The following is a 24,974-nucleotide window of genomic DNA, read 5'->3' as shown; positions in this document are numbered from 1 at the left end:
CACGCACTGCACCTGCAGGTTCTGTATGCTAGAAAGCAACTGTGCACCTATGTCGATCCGTTCCACAGGTTCTGCCTCATGGGGCTCTGAAGGCACTGTCATCCCCTGCCCCATGCTCATGATGCACAATGTAGTGATCGATGCATGGTGCAATGACCAATGTAATGATAACCTCAGCCACATTGCCCATGTTTTTCACTTCTACATGTTTTAGTTGCTGCAGACTGTTTTTCAGCATGCTGAAAGCACGTTCAATTTGGACACGTGTTTTTTTGTATGGTCTGTGGAAGTGGCGCTGAGTGGGGCTGAGGTGATCGTTGTCTCGGGAAGGGGCGATGATCTCTGGGGGAAGGGAAAGCTCCTGCCCTTGACGAGGTGTGCGTTAGATTGGAAAAGCTGCTGCCGATGCTCTCTGAGGTCGCAGCAGAGGGGGGCCTTCTCCGAAAAAAACACGAGAATCGTGGGCGGATCGCGGAACCCTGCAAGTACATCAGTGAGTGCGCTGCGGTGATCACAAGCAGCCAAGAGATGTACTGTTTTGGCGATGCTTGTGGGTATTATGAGCAGCTGCTATCTCCTTGCTGGGTGCATCCATGAAGAGAAAGAACCCGTCGATGGCTGCAACTACACCCGGGAAGCCGGTTTACGCTGCTGCATCCTGCGATGGTTTCATGTAGCCGCGCTCCTATTGGCCACCCGATGGCGTCACCGTGCGCGACAGCAACATATTCGCAAAATGTTGTCAGATAATAGTGTGACCCAGATTTTGAAGTTCCAAACTTGTCGCCAACGGAGTGTTGGGCAAGACAGTGTTGGGCAAGATAGTGTCGGGGCTCGGCAAGATATTGCAGCGCGGGCATCACATCTTCCAACGGACACTTCTGGTTGCCCCTGCGCTGGCCAGGATTGTCATAATGAGGAGCCAGCTTTGCCTACAGATTCTGAGAGAAAAAATGTGCGCGAGATACGATACTGCGATTTGAAACCTTTGTCATCATGTCCTGGACGACGTCATGTACATAATTTTCTGTTTTGTTTACGCAACGCTGGTGCTCTGGCAGGGCCAGAACCGCTACGTCGGCGTCTGCATCAATGTGTTACACTTTCTGGATCTTGTAACAAATCGTTTGCCTGGACAGTATGCTTGTGGGAAAGTTTATCTGTACCTTGAATGCTTTGGAGTGTAAACATACTGTATAACCCGGCGTCAAATGTTTCCATGGGTATTGTTCGTCTGTGTGTCTATCTATAGAACTCTCCTTCATGCGACTTGTCACATGAGATTCCTCCCTGCACACGTGCTCCGAGCAAAACTGTATCCCTGCTTGCAGCCACACGCGCCAAAACTCATCCATGCGTAACATATAACATATGGCATGTGGACGACCTCAAAATACGTGCACGATTATCTTAGCTGGCATAAGGCGTTAAGTTACCAGCGCCTGTTGAACTTCGTGTCCGTGGGATGACTGATTGCATGTGGTTACGCTCGCGCAACACTTGAAATAATGAAGCGTCTTTCGGAGTCGAGGGCGATGAGCAGCCGTTCTCTGGCTGTAATATTCTCGTGTGTGTGTGTCGTGGAGGCTTTACGACGCACTCAGCTGCTGAGGCTATATGGCGTCGCCTGCTTCTCACCCTGGCAGCAAGGGCGGACGCCGCGGGGAATCGAATTCCGTACCTCTGGTTTCCCAGACGTGCAGTGATTAACTTTGTATTTTTATATGTAATTTATATATAATTTATAATTAACGCAGACGCGTTAACCACTACACTACCGGCACCCTGTAATATTCTCGTTAAGGCAACGTCGTCGTGGTGTAGGCAGCCGTTATGAGGGCTGCACCTCAACTGTTCTGACTCGTCAATATCATCTCCGCTGCGCGTCAAACGTCTTTGTTGGAAAACAGCTGATTTGGTCACGGTATACATTGCTACCCCATGTTAAAAAAGAGCATTGTACATCAATCGTCGTTTTTAAGGCAGAAAATATCGTAACTAATCGTAAAACAGATCATCTAAGCTCTTACCTTGGAACTCAAATAACTACGATAGCGAACATCCGAGCGCAAACACGCAGCAACCGCGATCCCCGCGCCATTGCTACGCGTGATCACATTACAGCGTGATCACATTACTGCGCATCAAGAACCATAAAAATGTGGAGGCCAAGGCAACAGGAATCCAATGAAATATGTTTCTTGCGTATCCAAGCAGTCTTCCGTATTGTTTGTAGATTGGTCGACATGGTGGGGAAATATGACGTTTAGGGTGGGAATGAAAAGCAAAATGAGAATATGGCGGGCGAAACAAAACTTCTTAATATGGTACATACATATGGCATGGAACATGGATGCCAATGGGACACTGGGCTGAAGGGGATACGGTGGGGGGTTAGGTTAGGTTGGTTGGGTTGGGTTGGGTTGGGTTGGGTTGGGTCGGGGTCGGGTCGGGTTGGGTCGGGTTAGGGTCGGGTTAGGGTTAGGGTTAGGTTAGGTTCTGTTAGGTTAGGTTAGGTTAGGTTAGGTTAGGCTAGTTTAGGCTATTTTCTGGACTGTTCTGGCCTGTCCGTTTCATAAACGTACCCAGACGCGGAAAGAAACGCTTTTCATTGCATGATTATTGTTACCTTGGCCCTGTACAATTTTTATGGTTCTTGATCAGCAGAAATATTATAATTACGCAACGATAACGAAACGAAACGAAACGGCACTGGGGAGTCGAGGCGGTGGGGTGCGTGCGGCACTCGGCAGCTCGCTATCGTAGTTATTAAAATTCGAAGGTAGGAGCATGAGTATACATGTTTTACGATTATATACGATATGTTCCGCCTTAAACATGACGAATGACGTGCAATGATTTCGTCTAACATTAGGTACCACTGTATACCTGCACCGCTGATTTTACCAGCCGCCATGTTTAGGAGCTACTTAAAGCGTTCCCCGTGGCGTAGATGACGTAGCTGTGGAACGTCACAGGTTGTTACCTGAAAAGGCGGAGCATCTGGAAGCATTTCCCCATCAAGAACGGGGCCCTGGGATGGCTGTCACGCAGGGCGACCAAGTGCTAAATTTATGCAATGACATTGGAACGGCAAGTATTAAACCGATACATGTCAGGCACATAATACGCGGATCTTGACGTCAGGCTTTCCTTACATGTTGCTGATGGCATGTGTACGTATGTACGTGCGCACGCCTCGTAAGCATGGCGCATACTACACATTACGTTGGTCGATCAGTCCCTGCCGTTTAGTCCCTGCCGTGTCCACGCTTCTGACAGCGAGGGCGATCACGCGCATGTCTGAGTCGTTGTGATAAGGTTAGTGAACGCCGACGCCGCACGTCTGATTCCTCGCATCCTCGCGAGTGAAGTAGCCCTCGCCCATTTGTGCGGAATTCTTCAAGTACTTCACCTTTTTTAGAAGAAGAAAAATCTCCACCGCGAGCGTTTTACGCGCAGCACGAAATGGGCACAACCAGCTCGCGTTAGCGGAATTGCCCAACTTGGAAATCATAAAACCTAAACAACATCTTTAGCACCAAAAATGATGCGTAAGCAATTGGCATTATTTATTTCGTCGTTTCGACCATTGCTACTCACAATGCTCGCACGAGCGCCTATCATCTTCAAGAAATTACCATCTGACACTATTATAATTTCGGCAACAAACCAGTAATGTGATTTTTAACATGCAGACAGCAGACGATTTATAACACATACTTAAAGGGCAATATAAGCACCAAATCGCGGACACGAGAAACCGAGAATAGTATCCCAGTTCTGCACATTCGTGTCTCGAATTATCTGTTGGTGCGCTGAGCCTTCGTGCGTAACATAATTTTGATAACTTTTATCAAATATTTGATAACTTACGGCTCATCGCGCGCAGACCAGAAAGGCTCCTACACTCTTACCTTATCATTGCACTTCTTTCTACTTCTTACTTTATTATTGCACTCCTAATTCATTTCCAGTTGTGAAACTTAAATTGACATTTCCAAACGGACAACACAGAAAAAGAGCCAACAATGTCGGTTGAACCGAAGCATTTCCAGCAATATTAAAAAAAAACGGACCAAGTCACGGGAACTCAACACTGAAGCCAAGCCAACGTTTTCGGTGCGGTACATTAACGTCTATTAGTACACCTCATACACGAGTCCGGATAATGCGATTCGCACTCATTAGAACCAAACAGATCGTGACGACAATGTCGCTTAAGCTATAACACTTGGGTTCAATTAATATGAACACTCCGTTGCCGTGAGATGCCGCCACCATGTCGTGCGGAGGGACTGTCGTAGCACCCTCTTAAAGTAGTGCACCTCTTGTACAATTCCAACGAGCGAGGCCTGAAATCGCTCTGACATCCAGAGATATACTCTGCCGAGATAATAGGCCAACAGCAATCCTAAAGAAACGGACCAAGCCCCGGGAAAATAAGACCGAAGCAAGGCCAGCGTTTTCGGTACGGTACATATACGTCTATTAGCGTAGCGCACCTCACACACGAGTTCGGATAATGCGATTCACACTTATTGGAACTTAACACACCGTGCTGACAATGTCGGTGGAACTGCATAACTTCAGTCCGATGAATAAGACTCATGCATTGCCGTGAGATGTTACCATCACGTGCGGACGGACTGCAGTAGCACCCTCTTCAAGTAGTGCACCTCTTGCATAATTCCAATTGGCGAGACCTAAAAACCGCTCTGACATCTAAAGACATACTCTACCGAGATGATATGCCAATAGAAATCCTGAGGAAACGGACCAAGCCCCGGAAATTGAAGACTGAGGCAAAGTCGGCGTTTTCGGTACGGCACATATACGTCCATTACCGTATATGTGCTGTACCGGAACATCCAAACCGTACCAAACTGACATCCAAAGACATGCTCTACCGAGAGAATATGCTAACAACAATGCCAAAGTAATAAGCCAAGCCCCGGAAACCGAAGACCGAAGTAAATCCCACGTTTTCAGTACGGTACATATGCTTTAATTGGCGCAGTGCACCTCATACACGGGTCCGGATAATGCAATTCACACTTGCTAGAAATAAAACGTTGTGTGGACAATGTCGGTTCAGTTACAACACTTCGGTTCAATGAATAAGACCCATGCATTGCCGTGAGATGTTGCCATCATGTGCGGACGAACTGCAGTAGCACCCTCTTATAATGCATCTCGTGTATAATTCCGATTGGCGAGACCTAAAAACCGCTCTGACATCCAAATACAGGCTCCACCGAGATAATATGCCGACAGCAACCCCAAGGAAATAGGCCAAGCCCCGCAAACCGAGTAACGAAGCAAAGCCAACGTTTTCGGCACGGCACATATACGTTTATTGGCGCGCAGCACTTGAAACACCAGTCCTTATAGTTCGATTCATACTTACTAGAAGTAAACCCGTCGTGGCGACAATGCCGCACTTCGGTTCAATGAACAAGACTCATGCATTGCCGTGAGATATCACCATCATGTTGTGCGGAATGACCGTAGAAGCAGCCCCTTAAAGTAGTGTACCTCTTGCGTGATTCCAGTTGGCGAAACCTGAAAGCGCCTCTGGCATCCAAGAACATTCTCTACAGAGATAGTACTCTCATGTATAAGGTGCGCTGCGCTTATAAACATGTATGTACCGTACCGAAAACGTTGGCCTCGCTTCGGTCTTCGGTTTCCGGGGCTTGGTCCGCCCCCCCGCCCCCCTTGGAATTGCTGTTGACACATTATTTCGGTAGAGTATATCTTTGGATGTCAAAGCGGTTTTTAGGTCTCGCCGATTGGAATTATAAAAAGGGTGCACTACTTTAAGGTGCTACTACAGTCCATCCGCTCATGATGGTGACATCTCACGACAGTGCATGAGTCTATCCACTGAACCAAAGTATTGCAGCTCAACCGACATTGTCGGGCACCATGTGTTTATTTCTTACTTAGTGGTGAATGGCATTATAAGGACTCTTGTTTACAGGTGCCACCGTATCGAATAAACGTAGATATGTACCGTACCAGAAAGCGTGTGGCCTTTCCTTCGGATCCTCGCTTTGGCCCCAGGGTTGGCTTCGGTTCTTTCCTTGGGGTTCGTTGTCGCATATTAATCGGGGTCCGGCAGGGTATGTCTTTGACATCAGAGCTGGATTTTTAGGTTCGCCAATCGGTATTGATACAAGAGGTGCACTACTTTAAGAGGGTGCTACTGCAGTTCGTCCGCACATGATGGCAACATCTCACGACAATGCATGGGTTTTATTCATTGAACCGAAGTGTTGTAACTGAACCGACATTGTCCGCACGACGTATTTATTTCTAGCAAGTGTGAATTGCATTATCCGGACCCGTGTATGCGGTGCACTGCGCCAATTACAGCACATGTACCGTACTGAAAACGTGGGATTTACTTCGGCCTTCGGTTTCCGGGGCTTGGCTTATTACTTTGGCATTGTTGTTAGCATATTCTCTCAGTAGAGCATGTCTTAAGATGTCAGTTTGGTACGGTTTGGATGTTCCGGTACAGCACATATACGGTAATGGACGTATATGTGCCGTACCGAACACGCTGGCTTTGCTTCAGTCTTCGAATTCCGGGGCGTGGTCCGTTTCCTTAGGATTTCTATTGGCATATTATCTCGGTAGACTATGTCTGGATGTCGAAGCGGTTTTTAGGTCTCGCCAATTGGAATTATGCAAGAGGTGCACTACTTGAAGAGGGTGCTACTGCAGTCCGTCCGCACATGATGGCAACATCTCACGGCAATGCATGGGTGTTATTCATCGGACTGAAGTCTTGCAGCTCCACCGACATTGTCAGCACGATGTGTTATCCGGACTAGTGTGTGAGGTGCACTACGCTAATAGACGTATGTGTACCGTACCGAACCGTGTACCGCACCGTTGCTGCCTGCGTGTTAAAAATCACATTACTGGTTTGTTGCCGAAATTATATTGTCAGACGACAATTTCTTGAAGATGATGGGTGCTTATGCGAGCATTGTGAGTAGCAATGATCGAAACGACAAAATGAATAATGCTGATTGCCTGCTCATCATTTTTGGTGCTAAAGATGTTGTTTGGGTTATATGATTTCCAAGTTGGGCAATCCTGCTAACGCGAGCTGGTTGTGCCCGTTTCGTACTGCGCATAAAATGCCCGCGGTGGAGATTTTTATTCTTCTAAAAAAGGTGAAGTACTTGAAGAATCCCCATTGTGCTAGGTCCTGCCCTGCCCACGTGCACCCCTGCTCATCGTCCCCAAAGCCCCGCATGCCGCAGATGAGGTGTCTCACCTGTTCTCCGCCGCCCAGACGCCGGGGAGCTGCAGCTGTGCCAGACGTGCAGGTCCTAGTCCGCGTCCCACCGTCGGGGCATTGGAGATCAACGGACGCCACAACCGCACCACGCGCGTACGCACCGTGTCCGGTTGGTCTTGTGCACACAGACACGCTACACAAGCACACCACTCATATTTCCGCATGCCTCCGATACCTCCACGGACCTCCTCCCCCGCTCCTCCAGAAGCTGCCGCGTCCCCACGCACAAGGCCAAGGCGAGGTAAGAGAGACGCGCGGCACACCTCCAGCCCCAACGGGCACGGCTAGCGGAACTGCCATCTCCGCGGCCACACGCGGCTGGCGCCAGCTGACTGCAGGGCAAACGGCTGGCGCGGCGGCTCGGTTTCCATGCCCTGGGGCGGGAGCTGCGAGGGGCGGGGTAATGAAACGCAGAACACGCGTTTGGTCTGCGGTCTGCGTAGCTGTTGTGGGGTCGCGGAGGGAAATGAGTGGAGGGGGAGGAGAGTGGGAGGGTGCTGTTTTGCTCAGTATATTTGAACGGTGATGTGAGCTTTCTGAAATGAATGGAGCACGGACGGGCGTAAGAGCAGGGAAGAGACAGGAAGGTCGTGACCCACCCTTTCATGATCCACATTTGAAGGCATTGGAGCAGGCATCAGTTATGATGAAATAAGCTCGCCTGTAAGTTGTGACTGTCTTTGCACTCTTAAGTGAAAAAGACCGCTCTGGATGATGCAACTTCTCTATGCAGTAAATATGCTGCTTAATACCGAACACCGCTGTAGCGGCTGAGCCAAACACTGTGCTCGTATTTTTTGCCTTTCCCATTGTGTTCTTGGATATTAATGAGTTTCGGATGTGTACTTGTGTTCAAATATTCAATTTTGGCGTTATTCTTTCATGGTTCGATTACAAATGTCACTGCAATACTGCAATAACTAGCAAACTAGCAAAATAACTTACTGCAATAACTACCAACCATGATCAACTACTTACATCATCTAGCGCAAAACGTGATTCATGAATAGACATGCGTCCCTCTTATCCCCTGTCTTGCTTCATCCTACATCCTCGCGACATCCCGCTTGTCCGGGGCAGGCTGCATGCATCAGCTACGAGTGGGCGGGGAGCCCCGTGGGAAGGAGGACCCCCGACCGGGTACCCAGCGCACATGCGCGGGTCAAAACTCGGCGTTTGGCCCCCCAGGCGCATGCACGTCTGCCCCACCGTTAACCACTTTCCTTCATCCCATAGCGCTGCAAATGATTATTTCTGGTCGAAAGCGCTCTAATCCATGCAAACCCAAACAATCAATCGTGAATAGAGCCTGCACATAGGACTTTGTTTTTAAGAGGGTCACGGTGAAATGCGGTGTTATGACTGAAAATCTGTGCGGAAATTGCGATGAAACCTTCAATTTGATAGTCCCGCGAGCTGTGCAAGTGTGAGATCGCACTTATTTGTCAAAAGAGTGTGAATCGGTGCCTGAAATGTGAGTGATCACTGTTGGTGTGCGCCAGTGCCTTGTATTGATCTTAATGTGATGGGGAGTGTGCGTGCGAGTTTTGTACTTCTGAGGGAGAACATTGTTTTGGTATCGTTTGCTTATGCTGACTCTCAGTTAAATGGGATATATTAATACCTGCTTCTACCTTTATGTTTGTTTAAACATGGCAAAGGAATGGGCTGGTGCGTGCAGCTCATTGATGGACATGCTCAGTATAGGCTCAAGTTATATGGCTTTGCAAAATTGTGTCTCCCTAAAGAGTTCTGAAAATATAAAGCTTTTATTATTACTGATACGCGTCGCAACGTCTTCACGAATCTTATATGCAGGCGAGCATTGCTCCTGAGTAAGCAATGTCATAGTTACTGCAACTTGCGTGGAATGCTGGGTGCTGAGAAAGGTGGAAAAGTATTGCTGTTGGTGTCTTGGACAGCACTTAATAATATTTTTATCATGAGCCTTGTGTGCACTGGCAGCTTCATTACTTCCTTGCACTTTGTCCATCCAACCATAACTACATTTACTTGTCATGTCTCCAGCTTGTGCAAGGTCAGCATGTTTGCAGTGTCATTTCACCACATGTAAATTTTTCCTGTTATTTTTTAGTAAAGCAGCTTGATGATTGCAGCATGCTGCATGACCATGGAAGTGAAAGATGTGCTTGCATTTTTCTCACCTGCGTGTTCTGGATTCCCGAAACAGGGTGAGCAAGTGATGCCGCTTATTGGTTGTCTGCTTTGCTGAAAATGATTTGTGTATTGTATCGTGTGTTTTTGGTCAGTCATATGTCAGTAAGGACAACATGGTTAGTTAGGACAACATTTTGTTTCTATTGTTTTACGTTTCTACCCATCAAAGCATTTGTTGTAAACCATTTTTCCTGATATGTGATCACCACCCATTATTTGTTCCTGGGTGAATGTTACGTCCCCGATCAAATTATCAGCTGAACCAGCAGCAAAGCGCTACCGAGATTTGATTCCAGTGATCATTAACAAACACGTCCCCGCCGGGCCTCAGATGGCCCTTCGCCCGGCCGGAGAAAGGGCGGATTTCCGCCCCCTTTCCCAGTGACCTCGGCCCCCATCGATGACATGGAAAAAAGGCACCTGCAGAAAAGTATTGACGGTATAAGGCGAAAGCACGTGTACTTGTTACCCAGGTCAATGTTGAGGTCACCACAGGTCACGAATAGATCAGTATACATGAGTGGGATTAAATGAACACATGTCATATTCTCGCCGGGGGAAACTGAGGCTAAACGGTAAATACTGAGTCTTGAGGCTATGAGGGATACAATGAAACAATTCATAACTCTTCACTTGGGTCAGGTCAGGTATATGATTACTCCAAAATGGGCCACATGGACAAGGACAACATATTTTCTTTCTTTTTGCTCGTGACCAAACTTTTGTGGCTGAATTACATGTATGACTATGCGAGGTAACAAAGCACCAAGGTGAGGAGGTAACAAAGCACCTAGTGTCATTTTAGGTGACGCAAGGGTCAAGATTGAAGTCAAGTGAGGTCGGAATTTCAAACGCTCAGAATCGAATAATTCAGTGTTTTAACAAGGACATTGTAACATAATGTTTTTCAGGTAAGAGCACGTCCAGGGATCACTGTGAGAGGTCAATAGATGCATTTTACCTGTCTTGCACTTGTACGACCTCCGGTCCCCAGTGCTACTTTTGCTGCCCACGGCATGCATGAGGGAAGTTCTTATGTTCATCTAGCATCTAATTTAATGTCTTTGTTTGCTTTTTAACATTGTCCTTATGTACCACAACGGCCCATTTACGACCAAAAGATATTTCGCGCACACCTGAGGTTAAACCAGGTCACTGACCTCGGAAGACTCGTGGTGACCCTTATTTGATCTTCGATGTCAGTAAAGGCTATTTTGACCGAGAATTAGAATCAAGCGTGCATTTTTGCCTTGCAGTCTAACAAACTGCCAATTATGGACGAACAGGCTGTGTTTTACATGTACCCACATCGTTGGGTCGTGGCCTAACCTAAGGTCGCGGTCCTCTGACGACATGATGGAGGTAAATTTTGGGGGCATGCTGTTGGTTATATATCAACAGCAGCAGGCTGCATGAATTTAACTCTGACCTGTTGAAGCTTGAGAGGGCTGCATTTTTAGTTTGCATCTCACTGATGTTAGGTGCATTGCAGGACAGTAAATAGCTCACAAAGGTGCGCTTCGCGTCATTTTACTGTAAGCTGCCATAAAATGCACCTTTTGAATTAATACAGCGCGAAACATATCCCATTGATCTAAGACTGAAGATAGCGTGCGAAACGCGTTATCATGTTCAGTGACTCGTTTGGTGATAACCCTGGTGTAAATGACCCGCGGCGAGATATTTATGCCCTGAAAACCTGACGCTTATGTAGAATGTATACGAGCGTTGTCGTGCTATCTTATCAGGATGTTTGTCTAAACACGACGCGACACACGATTGGACCTCAAACTCCCCACAAAGGAGGAAACCACTTGCTCAGTATTTGCATTACTGCCACTGCCATGATATCTCCGAAAATAATATCAGAAACCAAAAGCTGGTAACTTGATACATGCAGTCAGAAAATGTCGGTCTTACTATCCTTGTGCCCTTTGGTGAGAATTCCCTCCTCTTCGTTGGTCAGTTCCAGTCCTTGCAACTTCCCTGCTCCCAGATTCCACCCGGTATACCCAACCCGCCTCTTCTGGAGCGCTCCTCGCTGCTTCGACGATCTACCCTACTGCTTCGGAGACGCACCCTGCCACTCCAGCGGAAACGAGCCAGAGCAGTGCGACAGCTGACAAGAGGTACATTGGAGCCAAAATGAACGTTCAGTGGTTATTGAACGCCTTCGACTGCCTTGTGCAAGAAAACCAGCAGATAAGCGGCAGGGAGCGGGCTGTGATGGTGTGCACCATCTGCGCAGAGCACGAGGTGGTGGCAGCCAATGCTTCGGTAAACGGGTGGGTTTACATAGCCAGCGGCGTCAGAGTGGATAGCAAGGAGAAACTGATGGGCGTGGTAGATCACATGCACGGAAAATCTCATGCTGTTATTGTGGATACGAAAAAACCTGGAGCAGTAGTGGAATAGCGGAAGCTCACAACACTCGTGGACGTCCATCCTCAAGAGAACTGCCGCTGGTGTTACCAAAACGCTTCTGGATCTCGCCGTTGCTGTTTACAACGATAGCCTGCACAAGACTCTGGCCGCTTGGTCGTGGTCAGCCCACTCACTCGCAGCGCTGCACGAGCAGTGAGTCTGGACAGCTATAAGCGAGGGTGGTTGGGAAGTGGACCTGTACCCAACAGAGCCACCTCCTGCAGCTCCTTACTTCAGATATCCGGATATGTACCAGGAGATGCTCAGCGTCGTCGCCAAGTTAGAGCGGGCAAAGACCGGCGCCAAGATGGCCGCTGAAGTTTTGTATAGCCTACAGGGCGAGGGAAGTATGGACCGTTAGCAGCAAGACAACAAATTCGTCACTGCCAGAGTGAGCGATGCTGACGCTGAGCTGCAGACCTACATTGTAAGCGTGGTGCAACCGGAAGGAGATGGCACAGAAGGTCTACTAGAGGCGGTCAAAACCGCTGTTGAAGGGCTGGATCTGCCTCTCGACAAGCTGGTTGGCTTGACCACGGACGGAGAGAGCGCCAACACGGGTCGCAGCAGTGGTCTCTGGAAAAGGCTCAATGACCTGCTGGGACGTGACCTGGTCACCACCTGGTGCGTGTGTCACAAGGGTGACCCAGCTCTCTCGAGTGTGGAGAAGACGGTATCGGAGATCCTGCACTGGAAGACGGGCCTGTGTGCTTTAATAACGCAATTCCGAACATCGAAGTCCAGGAACAAAATGCTTCGCGAGAACAGCGAGAAGGTGGTCACTCTCCCCTAGCACGTCGAGGTCCCTTTCGCCGAGCACCTGCTGTCGTCAGTCAACGCTGTCCTGACGAACCTAGTGGCCTGTAGAGAAGTATCGCAGTAGACAACAGCGAAATGCAGCAAGAAAGAGAAGCCTGAAGCTGAGGGCTTTATCAGGAAATGGCCCGCGGGCGGCCGCGGCCCACACCGCAGTCCGTGTGACGAGCGTCATAGCCGACATCTGCGGAATTTTCTGCCACATGCAGACAAATTTCAAAGCGGGGACCTCGTGTTAGCAGATGGGCTGGAGGCCCGCAATGCTGTGCTGCTGCAGCTTGAGTTAGTAAAAGAGGAGCCTCTGTCCGGTGGACAGGAGGAAAAGTTCGTCCCAGCTGCAGGCGAACCAGCCGTTTTAGCACACAACAGCCTCGTTTTGATGAAGAGAACACTTGAAGCTGTGCGTGATGAGATCGACCAGGCCGCGACGAACTTCCTTGGCGACATGCTCGATGTCGAGCATGAGCAAGTTGTGCAGGACGTGGTCGCTATGATTGAGTCCAGGTCAGCGAAACAGTTCATCGCTGCCGGTCGCAACTTGGCATCCGGGCTGTTTGGCAGAGAGAGCGTGGCCCAGTTCACAAGAGATGCCTGTGACCAGTGGCGCAAGATGAGCGACGCCAGAGACCGGCATCCTGGCATGAGAGGCAAGCTGATGGCGATGACGAAAAACGCCAAAGGCGTCTGCAAGCAACTCTTGTCGTCGCTCCTCTGCGTCACTCCGCACAGCATGGGCACCGAGCGTGCCGCGTCGCACTACAACACTGTGCGCAGCTGCCATCGTCTGGGCATGCGTCTGTCAACGGTGAACGACCGACTTGTCATCAGTGCCAACTGCTTGGGCACCACGAGGTTTGACCGCGTCCGGCGGTGGCGGCCTTCCTGGCAAATGAAGACAGGCGCAACCGTCAGCCGGACCCGGAGAAATACAAGCAGCATGAATTTGCCAAGAGGTTCTTCCGCTCCGAGGGATCGCTGTAAAGTGTACTGGGTCACGTTGGGAGCACGCGTGTCAGCGAACTGTGGCATCATAGAAGCTGCTTGGTTCCAGTCTGACCATGGCCGCCTGCAATACATGTGAATGACCTACTTTTGACTTTTCTTTTGAATGTTTCCAGCTTTGATGCCACTCTTGGCGTGATTTGCTTGATTGTCATCCAATTGTCAACAGTTCAAATGTTATGATGCACTGTCATGTGCATGACACAGGATGTGCATATAACAAACCGTCCTGGGTAAAACTGCCTGTTGTTTAATCATTAAGGAAGCGAGTTCAAACATGTCATGAGTCAGTTGCAGTGAGGTTGTAAAACAGCTTGGAAATATCTAAACCTGATTCACGACATCCATCTTTTTCCTAGAAGCTTCGGAACCTGAGTAAGATGGCATTGGCGTCCGATGTCCCAAGGCTGCATTCATCCATTACCATGCATTTACGTCAAGACGTGAAGCCGCATTGCTGAAAATGAGTTAAGTGAGATGTGTCGTGCAGGCTTTCATTGTATTCGGATCGATTTCTACGTGACGAAAACTTATAGCGGTTCTCCAGTGTTTGCGGAAGAAGTAGAACAACTGTACACCATGGAGATAATTGAAACTCAGCAAACATGTCTCGTTTGTGTTCAGCTGACAGTTCCGGATAAAATAACCTGAAATGGAGATAGCTTCGAAGTTATTTTACTTCATCATTGATCTGGACGACTCTTCTAGGGACGGAATCTCCTGTTATGCTTTTGGCGGGGCCTGGGCCCCAGCAACATTTTTGGAAAAGCTCCACCCACAGTTGTTGCATTGATTTTCCGGTTGGTGCCATCTTAAAAATCAGCGAAATCGACTGAGAGGTTTGCTTAATGAGGGATGGAGGCTATGATGATTTTTTGGATTGCCCCTCCCCCCCCCCCAGTGACAATTCCTTATCTGAGACCCCGGCGCCCATGTTCAACTTATTGTGTAGCACAAAACCTACTTCGTTATTGAAACTTGCACACCCCGCTCAACGTCGATTGAGAGCCAATTTACGCCCATTACGTCTGGAAATGGTCAGCACAAACGCAAAATGTGAACGGCTCGACGATTATCTTTGTCTCGGTCTTGAACGTCACATGGCCAATGGAATGATAGGAGTTGAAGGGGGGTGTTTCACGTTTATACGAGGTTTTGAACTAAAAAAGCTATCTTGAAGACCTATCGGTGCTGTTCACGATCCTCTCTTTTTTAAGACCTAAGCCCCACTAGTTTCTGAGCAATACGCCCGCGAAAATGGGGAAAAGTATATGGGGGAGAGTATTTCAACGTCACCTCGGCCTTCATCACGTCATAATAACGCCACTCAAATTCTGCCAGTCTATAAGCCTAGCGGCGAGCAAAGCCAAAAATACAATTGTCGAGGCGTTCATATGTATTTCGTGAGTGTTCGTGAGCGTGACTTCCAGATATAGCAGCCGTCATTTGGCTTTCAACCATTGTCGTGCAAGGTACGCAAGGTAATCAAATCATGACGCATTGAGAAATATCTTCACGAAACAGAAAACGGTGCTGTCTAGAGAAGTCTTTTCCACTTAAGATGCATGCCAACAGTTTAAGTGGGTTTGTTTGATCATATCTGATACTTGCTTCAAGATCTTCAGCTGTGAAATGTTCCTTTAAATTGTGCTTCTATGGCTTATGCATGCCTGCATGACCTTCAAATAGCGTGTACGAAATAGCCTGCGCATTTTTGTGGGCGTGTAGCTTATAAACTAGAGGATTTCAGGCCATATCAACTTCAGCTTCAGCTTCATATCAACCAAAAATTACCGGCCGATTTTTAACTTACAAAGATCAGAACAATTACCACAAAAAGAGCTAGCGTCCGTCAAAAAGTCCTGAGCTCTCAAGGTCACCCTTTAAGGTCAAACGCGGGCTCCATGGACGGGAACTCCATATCACCCAATTGCACCTTTTTTTGCTCAAGTGTATTTGTTGTTGCACTTTGTGCAATTGCACAAAAGAGCTACAAGAGCTACTTGAGATGGCCTTTCAGTTTTCATACAGTGATACTTACGTTCACATGTCCGGTGCCCAATGAGCATACCAGCGCAGGGACGAGCCAGCCAGAGTCTTGGTAATTGGGGGGTGGGGGGGTGGGTGGGACACAGGGATGACCAAGCTCTCTCCCTGGGTAAAGGCTTTAACCCAAGAAAAGAAGTCATCGGGTACGGCCCATTTCATTTCGGGCAGAGTCCTGCCCTTTTTAAAAAGCAGAAGTCACCAATAGATACAATGCTGTTTGTATTTTGACGTCAATAAGCTGAAAACAATACACCGGTGCCATTCACTTTACAATGCTTCAGTGAACCCTTTCCAAGCCAGTGGCACTCAGTGGCTGTACCTACAGGACTTTACAGGGACAGGGTTGTATAGGGACATCGTAAACGTAGGTCTTAGATTTAACTAAAGTCGTATATTTGCGGTCAAATAAACCTGTTTTGGTCTCAGAATGCTCAACTTTGTTCAGGATCAACTAGGGCAAGAATTGCCTAACCTGGTTTTGGCCATGCGCGCTCGTAAATCTGACATAAACAAGCACCCCTAGTGCCCAGCGTTGCAGTCTCCGGAGGCCGTGCCGCGTCGGTCTCGTGTCTAACATTGGGCGGTGGCCAACGGGCAGACGACGAAAGCGCAACATTTCTGAAGGAAGTACCTTTGAACGCTTTATGATGTCAATTGGAGCGCTTGGAGGATGTTCCAGGAGTCTACTTCACCTGTGCAATTTTTAGATTTATGACATAGACGGATAAGCATTCATTCAGCGAAGCGTTTCAAGGTTTTTATGGTAGAAGTAAACAACCAAAGGCAGAATCTCTATTTTCGTGCTGCTGCCGCTGTATGTGTCATCAGAGCTCAAAATCATTCAACTGGGATATACGCCGTAGTTCAATTTCTGAACGGTACGGATTGGTTTTAAGACTTTCGGCAGCATTATTTCACGATGGCTGTTCTCGGGCGCCAGGCGCTTGCCACCCGGTGTTGGCCGCAATAGCCAACGCCGTCCTGGTCTCATGGAAGCTGCAACCCCGGCCATTGGTGTTCTTGCTCTTAAGGTTGTGAGCACACAGGCCCAAAACTGTTTTATGCAATGAGTTTTACATGCTTATTCTAAACAAGGATGGACACCTCGTTTGTGATGTTTTTTTTTTCATTTTGGACTTCATTGTGATCCACCCCTTTGAACATTAAGGAAACTTCTTTCGTTCAGTGGGCAAGGGACCCAATGATTAAACCCATAGGGGGTACATTATATTTTTTGGTCAGGGGCTTCAGGGTCATTTGGTTGCAGTGTGGGGTTCCTGCTGGCTATGATACCGGTGGCGCAGGGCTCCCATGGCCAAAACAGAAACCCTGACAGGGATGCATCATACATTGGTCGCCTACCTGATGCCGGGGGCCCCCGGATCCGGCCATTTGTTCCCAAGTGGACGCAAGGGCCCTCATTGATGCAAAAAGTTCTTATAGTCATAGGTGTTCCATAATTAGCATGGAGACAACAGTTCGGCATAACGGGTCCGTGACTGGAATAGGATAAAGAGCCCCCCATTCGGTCCCGGGGCCCCGTCTGACAAAGGGCATTCCATTATCGCGCTGTGCAGTCACATCGTCAACTTTTATCTCTACTTTCATTGTCAGAGGGCTTCGGCCAACACAGGAGGCCGCTGGCTTTCGGGTCGCGTCCCTGTCTGAACACTGTAGACTCCGCCAAGAGCGGTCGACCGAATAAAATGGATATCTTAATCGGACAAGTTCATTGTAATGGCAGGTAATAACTATACAGCTGCGGTATCTAACGTACGCATTCCAACGTTTTGCGCGTGGTACAATTTTTCCCGGGCAGCCTTTTGCTAGCCATAGCGCCACAGGCCGGCACGCAGCAGTGAACATTGCGCCGTTAAGGGCGAGAGGGGGTTGAAGAAAAAGTGTCGCGTTCGCCGATGAGCGAAATACATTTCCGGCTGATCGATTTCCCACAGTGACATCGTGTGCCCGTGCTCACTCTCGCCGCGCACAGCTTACAAAAAAACTTTAAAATATATGTCACATCTTTGAAAACCCTCGCTGCGCACCAGCTTTGGGTGGGATGCTGCGGGAGATCGAACAAATAAAATGTGTACCCTAATCAGACAGGAGAGCTGTACTTGACGCTGATATCCCTAAAGCAGCGCTGCGGAATGCACAGAGCCTCACTCTTCGCGCGCGATTATCAGTGTTTGCGGCGTCCGCGTCACGCTTGATATGATTTTACAGGCTGGCTGGCCGCATGCAGAAATGCAAAACAGTTCATGTCCTCCGAACACATATTTATATGGCCGGCCGGTAGTGCTCCCACAATGACATAGTGTGCACGTGGTCTCCACGCCACACACGACTGCAACCATTTTACACTGGACGCCCTAGCTTTGTAGGTCGCTGCTGCAGCCGGCCGCCAGCGTTGTGTGTGCCGCCTTTTGGGGAAGGGGGGGGGGGGGGGGGCGGGGGGTCGACTGATGAAATGAATGTCGTAATCGAATAAGTGTGTTATGCTTACAACTGATAGCCGTATGAAAAGGTGCTAGGCAAAGATGGCGAATAGCGAATAGCGCTGTGAAATGCTCACTGTCGCGCTACTCGTGCGCGACTAAGTGTTTTTCGAAGACCGCCGTAAGCTGCCACCACGCTGCAGGGCGTCCAGGCGCAGATATCATTGCGCAGTCTAGTGGAGGCCTGAACGCACAAGATCGCGTCAGCCGATGAGCGATTTAAGTTGCCAGCCGATGGCGCTCCCCGGAGGACTGCTGTGCATGGGCTTTACCATAAGTCAGGTTGTCACCGCTGTATGCACGGCAGTGACGTCACTTGTTTACGTCGGACAGCCGGAACATCGGAACGTATAGATAATAAAGACACTGATAACGGAATGGCATGAAAGTGGAATGCGTACACGCAAGAATTATACAAAATAGGACGGCCACAACATCGACCTCTTCGTATCGATAGAGCAGATTGTTAGCGACAGGCTCATGAGGCAGTCAGCTGCAAGGAATCCGACGTCGAATATTATTATGTGCTTTGCAGGCTTCTGCGGTTAACCATTTCAACGAAATCGCGCGGAAATGAAACACGCTTATGCAGCAATGCTGCAGAGATGGGCGGCCAAGACATCGGCTGCCCTCGTATCGATGATGGACAAACTGTTGAGGGTAAGTGCATATAGCGAGCGATCCGGATGCGGAAATGTCAGTAAGAAAGAATGGTGATGTGTTAATTGCAGTTGGCATGCTAAGCGGGTGAAATGCAATCAGAAGTGAAAAGCGAATGCGTTTACAAAGTGAACTGTTGTAGGCCGGAGGCCCGAACTTCAGACTACCTTTTCACCAGAAACGTAGCATGCAGATTATTACTGATAGGTACATAGATTCAGAGTCTGATAAGTTAGAAATGAAGCTAAGCATGATCATATGCTTTGCGAACTGATATTCAGCCGAACCTTTAAAAAAAATGCAATGGACTGAGAGGCTAAAAGTGTACCAAGTCAAGACGCAGCAAGAATCGTCGGCCGGTTTTACCTCGGCCATGTACGGCCTTGGTGATCCGAAAGTGGCATTGCATACACATGGGGCTGCACCCACAGCGCAAGCCCAAAGGAGAATTCAATCATACGGATTTTTAAAAAAAATCACTGTTGCGCGACTTGCGTGAACTGAGATGCTGTCGTATGGTCTGAACCGAATGAATGATACGGTTGCTGGAATAAATGTAATTGTGTTTGAACTGTTTTGGGTGTGCTCTGGGCCGAATGCTCCACATAAAGCTTGACCTCAACTATCAAATTCGCATGTTATGCTTGCAGATGACACTCGTAGAGCAGCGCCATCTTAAGTACACAGGCTTTCTCTTCACGTGCGCTTACAACTTATCTAAACGGCCACCTTATGCTAGCCATCATGCTACGAGCGTTCAGGCTCAGACCCCAGTCAGGCTCCGCATCTACGGAGACTAGGGCTATTCTTCCTTAGTATCTGTATGGCCTTGGTCAGGCCACAGAAACTAATGGAAAAATGGTCGTGTCGGCCGATTAGCGAATTCCATAGCATGCCGATATTGCTTCCGCAATACTTCCACAATGACATTGTGTGCACCAGCTATCCGCAACCGGCACGACTAACGCATCTTAAATTTGTCGCCGAATCTTTGCAAATCGCTGTTGCGGAAGGTCCAGCCCGCGTTAGATGAGACGCTGTCGTGTGGTGACCAAACACAATGGATGGACTAATCGGGCAAGTGGCGACGTATGGAATCTAATGCTCTTTAGCAGCCCTATTGAATACATACAGTCACACTCTTCGCATCGATTTAAAAAAGAGCTGTAAACAGGCACATATTTGAAATTTTTTATCTGTGAGCTAAGCTTGTGAATGAAAATGCATTATAGAATGCAACTTACGTTACGTAACTTACGCACCTTGGGTCAGATATGAAGGTCAGACCGAGGTTGAAACGAACCCGCTTTTGTGTTGGAGACTGTATATGGGGTTGCCCCTGTCGAATAATTTAAATGTCTTGATAACGGGACCGACAGCGACATCTTCCATGAACATCTTGTGGGAAAAAGTACAATTACTCTTTAGTTAGAGTACACCTACTGACCTGAAGTGACCCAGAGCGACATTTTTAGGAACGCACCGCTAACGTCATTCTTGATTCTCATTCCATTTCAAAATTGAAAGAGGCTTTGCAGTGTTTTGGCCAATATGACTTAAAGGGTCACTGACCCAGGACAAACACCAGTGACCGTATGCTGAGAACAGGTATCTAGGTCCAAGGCGTTGTATGTGGAGGTCTGGGAGCACTTTGAAAACTGATCTTGAATCTGACCTTATTTGATTTCATGCTACTTGTGGACCTAGGAACTTTTAGGACATAGGAACTTTTCGCACAAGTGAGTTCGCATAAGGCTAATGTACTCCGTAAATTTAGTGTCTCTACCGCTGTCAGTTTTTTAGATCTCTGCGGTGCCCAACTGAGCCCCCACCAGAGCGCGTGGAATCAGCCGGCTACCGGAGTGCGTATTAAGACCAATTGGGTTAAGCGCGGTTGAGCAAAAACAAACTTATGTGTCTAGGAATAAGAAATGAGTTGAAGCAGTGGACTGAGTTTAAAGGGTCACAGAAACTTAGATGTGGGGGCATTTGATTTAGTGCAGCAGTCATGTGACCAGGAAAATAGTACCAGTCCCCCATAATGGATCTGGACGACATGATACAAACAGAACGGTACATTATTAACTGTTGCCGAGTTTAAGCAAAGCATTCACAGTTGGGAGCGGACTTCTCACAAAATCAGGGATTGAAAAGCGTAATCCTGGCGGCGCGGAAGTCGATGTTGCGCGGCGACTCAGAAGTGGCACTGACTCAGGACGGCAAGGCCTTTTCACTCTCGATACTCCATGTTTCGATGATGTATGTGAATGCTCAAAATTCATCCACAAGGTGGCTTTTCAAGTTTTCGGTTCGTTGCAGTGTTTGCTTGCTTCGTTCGTCACATCACGCACTCACCCACTCTATTCTATCCGTATGCTGCCCTGTCCTGCCGTGTCGTGACGTGCCGTGCCGTGCCGTGCCCTGTCCCACCTTGCTCTGCCCCGCCCGTTCTGTCCTGTCCTTTCCTGTCCTGTCCTGCCTGGCCTGGCCTGGCCTGTCCTGGCAGAACGACGTTGATGTGTGGGTTTGTATGTTTGGTACGCCACTCTGACCGCCGCCGCTTTGGAAAAACCCCGGTGGTCGTTTACTCTGAACTGCGGTGTTGACGTGCAGGTCACGTGGCTGAAGAGGCCGCCCGGATCGCAACCCTTGGTTTTTGGCCGGTATTTGAGAAAGGACAGCCGACTCAGTATCTATAAGTACAACGAGCTGGGTTGGGAGTCAGTTAGTCGCATACGACGACAGTGATGTTATATGCCACGATGAAAGGGAGTGTTACACTTTGTATGGGGTTTCGAAATGAAATAGCCGTTTTGAAGATAATTCGGTGCAGGTCACAGCCCTGCCCTTCCTAAGATCTAAATTCGTAGTTCTAGAGCTACACGCCCGCGAAGATACGCAGACTATTTCGGGGTGATTATGTCAAGGTCACAAAGGCATCTATGACGACATAATAACGTTATTCAAATCCTGCCATTTTCTTAGCCATGCGACGACTAAGGCCCATAAGAATATAACGAGTCGAGTCGTTCATATCTGGTGTTCGTGAACACGATTTACAAATAAAATAGCCGTTAATCGGCTTTTAATCACTGTTGCACTGTGCAAAGACACAATAAAAAATGACCTGATGAGGGGCATACTTTTACACAGAACAGTTGGGGTGTCGAGAGCAGTCATTTCCACTTAACAGTGTACTACGAGATAAAAGCGCGGTTATTCCATCATATCTGGTGTTAGCTCCAACATCTTCAAATGTGAAATATTTATTTGACGATGGTAAGAATACTTTTGGAAATGGTGGGAGCGGTTGGTGTGACTAAGATGTGGGAGCATCTTTCAGTCGATAAGCATGAAAACTGAGCTCATGTTGTGAAGAGTTCGCATGGACTCCAGACGCGTGGAGAATGATAATTAGTCTTTTGCGAATTTCACGCACAGTACCTGTTCGAGCGGCTTAAGCGGTATGTTTCTTAATCAGTCACGGGCTATGATAACGTAACGTTGTGTCACGACGCATAAACGTGACGGGATTCTGGTCGTTATCGAATGGCCTGATTATCTTCCTTCTGCCCAACTGTTTACACCTTACACTTCGCAGGCAAATGCGGCGTACTTCAAGGGCACGTGGCAATCGCAGTTCAAGCCAAGCAAAACCAAGCAGGAACTCTTCTACGCATCTAGATCTGAGGTCACCTTCGTCAAGATGATGAAGCAGAAGGCACATTTCAACTACGGTAAATGAACGCTAAATGCTTCAGTAGACACTACTCAAGAACCTCATGTCTTGTATATTTGATGTCTATCTTGAGATATTTGTCCTTTATTGTGAAGGTGTTTATGCGCAGGAACCTGCAAACATTAAAACCTTTTAGCGCAATGACATAATAACCCGCTATAATATCACACTGTAATCCGCAACCCTGGCCCTTTACTACAAAATGGGAGGCAAAGAAGCGCATGGCTCAACTTGCAATTGTCGTGCCTGCACTGGAAACAGCCGAGGTACGCTCGCACTGACTTACCAGCTTGCTACTTTCCTCAAGGCTATTGCACACGAAACAAGGGTGTAGGTCACATACGTTTTTCCAAAATAGGTCATCGGAACTGGGATGCAACAGAGCACAGCGAGCTGTGAACGGTATTAGCATTACGGACTAGTTCGTCGACACGGTTAGGGGATGTGAGGCCTTGATACAAAATGAGTCCAAGATATTTGTGCCCCTCCGTGAGGAAGATCTTTTGTCTTGCGAATGTCATGGTCCGCTAGAGGTTTTGAGCGTTGTTACTAGATGTGCGGCAAACGGTTTCGGATGAAGTGAAAGTTATGGCAAAGGTTGACGCTACTTTCCAGTGAGATATGTAATGTTGAATACATTTCTGCACGTTTTTACGTGTTGCGTACCATTTGATGCATGCAGTGATTTGTGGTCAGAGTAGAACAGAGCTCTTTTCCGTCTTGTCTGTTGGTCCTTCTAGGTAGAAAATATGCTGGGCCCAAGATACATCCCTCCGGGTAGCCAGCGTTCATTTAATGTGTCGTAAAATATGCGCGATCTATTCTTGTCCGTTAATTAATCATTTAGTTTAAATTATCCTGTTCTTATTACAAGCCGTGTCTCTGGTTTCGTGGACTCAATGCCTCCAACAATCTGCACAGCTTGTGCACGAGTTTTGGTTGGGTGCAGTGGTGAGCCTGGTACCTCTAAAGTGCTATCAAATATAATTTTGTTTGGGTGGGGCAAGTCTTTCAGGTCAGGTATGTCTTTTCAACCTGTCGACGACTTAAATCAGATAATTGATTATGTCTTGACGTGCCTCAAAACTGCACTGGACAAATACTACATGTTCATAACTATAGCCAGACCCCCACTTAAGGAACTGATAGCCGGCGATTTTATCTGCCGCTGTTTTGCCACCAGGCGTGTCGGAGGACCTGCAGGCGCAAATCCTGGAGCTTCCGTACCAGGGCGGAGAGATCACCATGTTTATCCTGCTGCCGCCGTTCATAGAGGGCGCACTAGACACGACTGTGTCTCGGCTAACGGCCGAGACGCTGCGTTCGAACATGGAGATGATGTGGCCCGTCGATATTGATGTGCAGATCCCCAAGTTCCGCATCGAAGAGAGCTACAAGATGAAGGAGGTCAGAGGCCGGAGCGGGGCAGGCCAGCCCCATGCTGGTGGCCGAAGGGACTCGTGTGGGATGTATGACTGCGGGGCTGATGCAGACCGTCCCGCAGTCATCAAAGAATGGGGCTTCTCATGGGCATACCATGCGACCTGGAGCCACGGCCTGAATCTTAAACTAAAACTGTGTAACTCAATCACAATTTCCTAATCGGAACAGACGGTTCCGCTTGACGGATCGCATGATTAAGCTTGTGTGCTACCGCCTGTTCGTGTCCAACGGCAGGGTGTTCACCACGTGTCCGCCACGTGTTTCAGAAACTGAGCGCCCTGGGCTTTGATAACCTTTTCAACGCGTCGGCCGTCAACCTGAACGGCTTCTCGGACTCGGGCAACCTGGCGCTCAAGAAAGCGCTACACAAGTCCTTCCTGGAGATCAACGAAGAGGGCGCAGAGGCGGCAGCGGCCACGGCATTATTCCTCTTCCGCAGCGCTCGGCCTGCGGAGCCTCCGGCGTTCATCTGTAACCACCCCTTCATGTACGTCATCTACGATCACTCGCAGGAAATCATATTGTTCATGGGCACCTTCGAACACCCCAGGGCCGTGTCGGCGTCGCTGGACAAGAAAGTCTGAGTCGATGTCGACGGCGGCAAAGATGGTTGTGAAGTTGAATCTTTGACGCCAGAGGAATCTCCAAGCATTGACAGTGCGCACGCGAGCCGTCCAAATATGTGTGATGCGTGGTGCGTACGAACGTGGGCGCATACAACCCCTCGCCATGCGGGACTGGGTGTACCGAGCTTCGCGTAAGGGGTGGCCAGGGGAGCGGCGGAGACGCCGGGACAGTGTAACCGTGTAACACGACCGTCATCATGTGAAAGGTAAATAAG

At 48.5% G+C, this 24,974-nt stretch overlaps 1 protein-coding gene across 1 annotated transcript; it reads left to right on the top strand.

The window, feature by feature from the left end:
- Positions 1-22,152: 22,152 nt before the first annotated feature.
- LOC119109597 (serpin B4) lies at positions 22,153-24,931 on the top strand (the record flags this gene model as incomplete). Its single annotated transcript, XM_037233287.1, is given in 3 exon segments — positions 22,153-22,688; positions 23,874-24,097; positions 24,400-24,931. Coding segments are annotated over 3 exon segments (573 nt in total). The 5' UTR covers positions 22,153-22,657.
- Positions 24,932-24,974: the final 43 nt, after the last annotated feature.

The sequence above is a fragment of the Pollicipes pollicipes genome, unplaced genomic scaffold (genome assembly GCF_011947565.3).
Source record: "Pollicipes pollicipes isolate AB1234 unplaced genomic scaffold, Ppol_2.1 Scaffold_7231;HRSCAF=8579_pilon_pilon_pilon, whole genome shotgun sequence".
Lineage (NCBI taxonomy): Eukaryota > Metazoa > Arthropoda > Thecostraca > Pollicipedomorpha > Pollicipedidae > Pollicipes > Pollicipes pollicipes.
Note: the sequence above shows the minus strand (reverse complement) of the source record. Positions and strands in the feature narration are given on the sequence as shown.